Below are 7,028 nucleotides of genomic sequence, written 5' to 3'. Positions count from 1 at the left end.
ACACACACACACACTGATCTCACACAGATAGGGTGATCTTACACACGCAGCCAAGGTCATGATCACACACAAGAGACAGGCTGATCGCACACACGGCAATCACACACACACACGATCGTACACACCTCTCCAGGGACAGGGAGAACGCCAGGCTCCGCTCCGCGCGGAATCTGAGCACAGCAGCAGCAAACCCATCCTGGGTCTGGGCCTTTCTTCTCTCTCTTTTTCCATTTAGTCAAACAACACCTCCCCAAGCCCTGAAAAAATGCCTGCCTGTGAAGCGAGGAGAGGGCGCCGGGTCTGTAAATAAGAAGTGAGTACTGGCACAATGGCATGTGTTTCTAGGGGGTGTGGGCTCTGGGGTGGGCTGCCGCAGGGTCCTAGCGCCCCCCATTTCCAGACCCTGAGCCTGCCCTTCCACCTCAGACTTTTTCATTTTCCAACGAGACCCTCCAGCAGCACAGAGCCCCTCTCCCTCCGCCCGCAGTCACTGCTCCTGCCCCATGCTGGGCAAGAAGGTAGCCCCATCCCTCGCCCTCAGTGAGGTTACAGTCAGGGGCAACAGCAGGGGCAGAGCCGCATGCAGCACCTCCTGGCACCCACCACAGGGGAAGTGAGGGAGATTCCTGGACCTGAGAGGGTCCCTAGGAGCCAATGCAGTGACAGTGGTGGAGGTGAATGTGCTGCTGGGGAGGCAGGAAATGGGGGCTCCTCCCCCAGAGCTTGCTGCTGCCAGCAGGGAAAGGGCTGGGGGAAGTCCTCCTCTCTGGCCCCTGTCCCGGAGCAGCCTGCCTGCACCCCAAACTCAGCCCCAGCCCAGGCCCACCCCCCAGCCCACCCCCCCCGGCAGAGCGTTCACCCGCCACTGCACCCTCTGCCCCCACCACAAACCCTTCATCTCCAGTCCCAACCAGAGCCCTCATCCCCCTGCATGCTGCCCCTCTCCCCCAGCCCTGAGCCCCTCCCATTCCCAGCCCCAGACGGAGCCCTCACCCTGAGCCCCTCCCACACTCCAAACCTCTCACCTTCAGCCACAGTCCTCACCCCTGCCCCCCTTCCATCCCCAAACTCCCTCCGAGAACCTGCACCCCCTCCCACCCCCAAACTCTCTTCCAGAGCCTGCACCCCATTCCCCTGCCCCAGCCTAGGGCCTGCACCCCAGACCGCCTCCCTCACCCAAACTCCCTCCCAGAGCCGTGGGCAGAGTTTGGGTAGAGCGGGTTCTGGGCACCACCAAAATTTCTACAAACCTGCCACCCCTGATCCTGGCTGCAAACCTGAACTCCCAGCATTCTCAGGACACATGCTGATCCCTAGTGGCCACTGCTGATATCCAGCACCTCCCTCCTCTCTTAACCTGTGAGTCCCTCTCTGCATTGGAACTAGACTGGAACCAAAGACCATCTTGGAAACAACATTACCAACCCAAGCAGTCAAAAATCATGAGTTGACCCCCCCAAAATCACAGGTTTTACTGCCGCCACTTCATTCATTCTTCGGCGGCAGGCCCTTCCCTCCGAGAGGGACTGAGGGACCTGCCGCCGAATTGCTGCAGAAGAGCCAGCCCTGGGGGAGGGCGCAATTTTATATTCTTGCCTGGGGCTCAAAAATACCTAGTAACGGTTCTGCATCAGGGGTCTCAAACTCAAATGACCATGAGGACTAGTACATTGTCCTGAGGACTGCATTTACTGACACACACACCCCCCATGCCTCCTTCGGCCCCACCCCCATTCCAACCCCTTCCCCAAAATCCCCCCCAACTCTGCCCCCTCCCTGTCCCCAGGGGGTGCAGGAGGGGTGAGGGGTGTGACAGGGGGCTCAGGGCAGGGTGTGGGGTGAAGGAGGGATGCGGGGTGCAGGGTGAAGCAGGGGGCTCAGGGAAGGGGGTCAGGACAGAGGATGCAGGGTGCAGCAGGGGTTTCAGGGCAGGGGGTCGGGGTGCAGCAGGGGTTTCAGGGCAGGGGATCGGGCCAGGAGGGGTGCGGGGTGTGGCAGGAGGTCGGGGTGCAGCAGGGGGGTCAGGGCAGGGGGTTGGGGTGCAGGAGGGGTGTGGAGTGCAGCAGGGGGTCGGGCCAGGAAGGGTGTGGGGTGCGGCAGGGGGTCGGGATGCAGGAGGGGTGCGGCAGGGGGTTGCAGGGTGCGGCAGGGGTTTCAGGGAAGGGGGTCAGGCCAGGAGGGGTTCGGACAGACTGCGATCTAGAAACACATGCCATTGTGCCAGTACTCACTTCTTATTTACAGACCCGGCGCCCTCTCAGACCAGGAGCCGCCTAATTGTCTTCCTCACAGACACAAGATAAGAGAGAAACCCTTCAGATCATATGCATTAGGATTTTTTGTGTAATAAGTGTAAAATGAGAAACAGGCCTTAGCGTGTTATTTGTAAAACCTTTTGATGTTAATATAGTTATTATTTACAGGGTCAAGCATGGTGAGCTTGGTAAAATGAATGAGTAGCTTTCATTGTGAGCCATGATTTATCTATTCCTGTTTCTACACATAGTGGACTCTGATCACCACACCCTGCAGCAGTACTGGACTCTAGACTGCTTGATATAAAAAGATCATGTCTAAGAGAATAAAATCAGTGCTAGCAAGTCATTTGGCGCAAGCTAATGGGTGATGTTTATCTTGCCCTTACTGACAATTCCCTAGAGCAATGGTTTTCAAACTGCGGGTTGTGACCCAGTACAGGATCACGGAATGTAAGGCACTGGGTTGTTAAAAGTCCCATTGGCGGTGCTGCCCAGGTAAGACAGGCTAGTTCCTACCTGTTCTGACACCGCGCTGTGCCCTGGAAGCTGCCAGCAGCAGGTTTGGCTCCTAGACAGAGTGGCCACGGGGCTCCATGCGCTGCCCCTGCCCTAAGCACCAGCTCCACACTCCTGGCCAATGGGAGCTTGCGTGGGCGGGGGGGTGGGGGTGGACAGTGCCTACGGGTGAGAGCCATGCAGAGCTACTTGCGTACCTCCACCTAGGAGCTGGACATGCTGCTGGCCGCTTCCGGTCAGCGGTGCCATGAGAGGGAGGAAGCCTGTCTAAGCACCCCCACTGTGTCACTGACCAGGAGCCACCCAAGGTAAGCCTGTGCCCCAATTCCCTGCTCCAGCCCCCCCAAACCCCGGCCCCACCCCAGAGCCTGCACCCCCAGCCCAGAGCCCCGATCCCCTCCTGGACCCCAACCCCCTGCCCAGAGCCCCCTCCTACAGCCTGAACCTCTCATTCCCGGCCCCACCCTGCATCCCTCACCCCCACACCCAAACCCTCTGCCCCAGTCCTGAGCCCCTCCTACACGCTTCATCCCCAGCTCCGTTGGGTCACAGGCATCAACAATTTCCTTTAACTGGGTCGCCAGAAAAAAAGTTTGAAAACCACTGGTCTAGAGGGACAAAGTGCCTGTCTTACAAAGGTGCATCACTGAGCAGATAGGTGACCACGTATGTTTGAAGAAATAGAAGACAGTGATTACTTTTACAAAACAGCATCTGTATTACACTCTGTATAAAATTATGTACACATAACGTACACAGGGTATGAGTATGACCCTATGCATGGTTACTGTTGTAATGTGGACAAAGTACACACTATTAATAAAGGATATGGGTCATTGGTTTAGATATAAAAAAACAGAATATACCTCAGCATGAGCTTATGAGTGCTCTCAATTCTGATTCAAGATCAATGCAGCATGTACCGGTAAGCCCATCACCTGGCACATCTGCAGCATGGTGATACTGGCTATGGCCATGTTAGCTCTTGCTGCTGTTGGTTGTCTTGCAGCAGACATTCCTTTCTGTTGCCAGCTCTTGTGAGTTTTGCGGCCAGTCTTGCAGTATTAAGCGGTCTTTTAGAAACCCCAGCTTCTGAGAGTCAGGGGAAGTTTTCATTGACAATAAATGTAAGTTTCTCATCATCACGGTTGTGGTACAAAACTTGAAAAAAGCTCCAACACCCCTCCCCCCTCAACAGAAGTCAAATTAAAAGACCGTAAGACCAATTATTTTTTAAAACTCTCTTGATTTTTGAATGCTTGGGCTTGGCAATGTGGGCTCCCCCCCAGCCAGTGGAGCTGAGCTCAGGTATAGGCAGGGCCGCCCAGAGGATTCCGGGGGCCCGGGGTCTTCGGTGGCGGGGGGCCCCGCTTCCGCGGTAAGTTGGCGGCAGGGGGGGTCCTTCCGTTCCGGGACCCGCCACCAAAGTGCCCCAAAAACCCATGGCAGGAGGACCCCCCTCTGCCGAATTGGGACCCGCCGCCGAAGTGCAGCCCCCACCGCGGGTCTTTGGGGCACTTCGGCGGCGGGTCCCGGAACGGAAGGACCCCCCCGCCGCCGAATTACCGCCGAAGACCCGGCTGCACTCCGGCGGCGGGTCCCGCTTCGGCTGTAATTTGGCGGCAGGGGGGGGTGTCCTTCTAGCCCGGAGAGGAAGGATCCCCCACCAGCGAAGACCGGGAGCGAAGAAGCTCCGGGGGCCCGGGCCCCGCAATAATTTTCCGGGGCCCCCAGAGCGGGGCTTGGGCCAAGGTCCCTTCAGGGGCCCCGAAAAACTCTCGTGGAGGCCCCTGCTGGGCCCGGGTAAATTGCCCCACTTGCCCCCCCCTCTGGGCGGCCCTGGGTATAGGAGGCTCAGGAGGTGGGGGAGGAGCATGCACGAAAGGATCTCCTGGGCACAATCGTGGGCTCTCGGCTTGCTGGGGGCTGGGCGGTTCCAGGGCAGCAGGGCCAGAGGTCCCCCGGCGGGACGGGGAGGAGGGATCGGTGATAGCCCGGCTGGGAAGCAGGGCCACCAGCGCGCCCCGCCCCCTTACGGCACAGCAAAGCAAAGCAAAGCGCTCCGGGCGGGAGACGGCTCCGCCTCCAGCGGCGGCCGCAGCACCACGCGGAGCAGGAACGGGCTCACGGAGCAGGAGCGGAAGCTCCACCCGCCCCGGGCTAGGGGCGGGGATAGAACGCGGCACGCGGGTGACGCACTTGCCCGCCGCGCGGTGATTGGCGGAGCCGCGCGCCGGCTGGCGGTGGCGCTGGCGGGAGATTGCAGCATGGCGGCGGCGGCGGCGGCGGCGCCTGGGTCTGCGGCGGAGTCGCTGTGGCCGGAGGGCTCGGGCGCCGAGGGCGGGTTCGTGCGCGCGGTGCTGGCGCTGCCCGAGAAGCCCGACACCACCGTGCGCTTCTTCGAGCGCGGCGAGCACTATACGGTGCACGGCGGGGACGCGCTGCTGGCCGCCCGCGAGCTCTTCCGCACCCGCGGCGTCATCCGGCAGCTGGCGGGGGGCCCAGGTACTGGCGCGGGGTCCGGCGGCGGTGTGCGGCCTGTCCGGGCCGGGCGGCAGCTGCTCGCGGGGCTTGGGCCAAGGGCCGGGGCGCAGGGCGGACCGTGGGTGTCCCTGTGTTTGGGGACACTGGGGTCTGGGGTGGGACTGTAGTTGTAGGTTAGGAGTTGCTGGGCTCAGCAGTAGAGTCTCCCCTGTAGGCGCTGCCCATAGGGTAACTGTGAAAGGACGTGGGGTGGGCGTCCTGCTTAATGCTTTGACCACTTGCTCCCAGGTCAGTCCTGAGCTAGAATCATAGACTATCAGGGTTGGAAGGGACCTCAGGAGGTCACCTAGTCCACCCCCCTGCTCAAAGTAAGACCAATCCCCAGACAGATTTTTACCCCAGTTCCCTAAATGGCCCCCGCAAGGACTGAACTCACCACCCTGGGTTTAGCAGGGCAAAGCTGCTGGCCGCACAACTTCTACATATCCATTTGTTATTGTTACTTTGTTACTGTAGCACTTTGCTTCCCTCCCTGCACCTGGCTGATTAAGTGAACCTGCTCCTCTTCTCCTCTGGTGTGGGTTTGTTTTTGGCTCTTAAATGTGTTCCAGAACCTTCTGATTAGCTGTCAAGGCCCCAGATTTGAACATGCCTGCTGCTGGTGCATAGGATTCTCGGGGGAACTCACTGTATGTGACTGAGCAGAAAGTGGGACCTCAGTTATGTATACCTTTTTAACTATTTAGGAAGCTTCCACAGGTCTACAAATTTTTGCTGTGTCAGTATTGGGGATTAAGCAGTCATTACAACAGTGAGGTTTTGTTAAAGCCGCATTATACAGTACTAATCCTCAGATCGCTCTATTTAACTGTGTGTTGCCATATTGCAGAGTAAGCATCTTTACCAGGCCTGTGTTGTTTCTGATGAATTTATTACATTGAGTGAAAACTCAGATTACACATTTAACAAACCGCCTATGCTGTGAAGCCCATTTAAAAGTACAACTGAGAAATACAGGACTGGACAGATTAGTTGGAGAAATTAGAGCAATGTGTTGTGGGGTGCCAGCGTGCCTGGGCTGACTCTAAGCAAGAAATGTATTGCTGCTTTGAGTTCAGGAATGAAAATCTCTGGTATGGTTGCTTAAGAGGATAAGTTGGTTTCATTATGTCCAGTTAGGTTTAAAACACTTAAAGAATTGCAGGCCATGGCTCCAAACCTGTAGTCATATTAGACACACACATTGACATTTAAGAGTCTCTAAACACTTACTGGTCTAAAATAAGTGCATATTTACAGGTCTGTGGGTTGCTGTAACTTATGCTCACTGGGTATTTCCCCGGTGGACCGCAAGTCAGCTGGGAATAGCCAGACTATAACACTCTTCACAACCCTGGGTGCAAAGATGGGGGAAGGGACATGTTGAAACTTGCTGTGCTGGCTCTACACATGTTGGGAATTTCCCTAATTTTAGGCATTTGTGGGTGGTTCCAGCTCCCTGAGCTCTGCAAAGTAAGTGTAATGGGACAGACTTTTCCCATATTATTGTGTGGCACCTGGCCTGTTTTGAAATAAAATGTTTGGCTCCAAGCTAAGAAGATTGGATACCACCACTGCAAGAAAACTTTGTCCTAAATTCCTGTAAGCACTCCTCTTGGTAGGTTGATAGGACACTTGGAATTAAATGGTTCCTAATGTATTCAGCCAATTGTGTAGTAGTACAGGGGTTGGCAAGCTTTTTGGCCTGAGCACCACATCTGCATGGGGAAA

General features: G+C 56.8%; 1 protein-coding gene across 1 annotated transcript in view; it reads left to right on the top strand.

Moving 5' to 3' along the window:
• The first annotated feature begins 4,743 nt into the window (after positions 1-4,743).
• The window catches only part of MSH2 (mutS homolog 2), a 98,524-nt gene continuing 96,239 nt past the window's right edge, over positions 4,744-7,028 (top strand). The window contains exon 1 of the mRNA XM_039531925.1: positions 4,744-5,279. Coding sequence (XP_039387859.1) covers positions 5,042-5,279 — 238 coding nt within the window. The 5' untranslated portion in view covers positions 4,744-5,041. The remainder of the gene's footprint in view (positions 5,280-7,028) is intronic.

This window comes from Mauremys reevesii, linkage group 3 (assembly GCF_016161935.1).
Source record: "Mauremys reevesii isolate NIE-2019 linkage group 3, ASM1616193v1, whole genome shotgun sequence".
Lineage (NCBI taxonomy): Eukaryota > Metazoa > Chordata > Testudines > Geoemydidae > Mauremys > Mauremys reevesii.
This window is presented reverse-complemented; position numbering and strand designations above follow the sequence as displayed.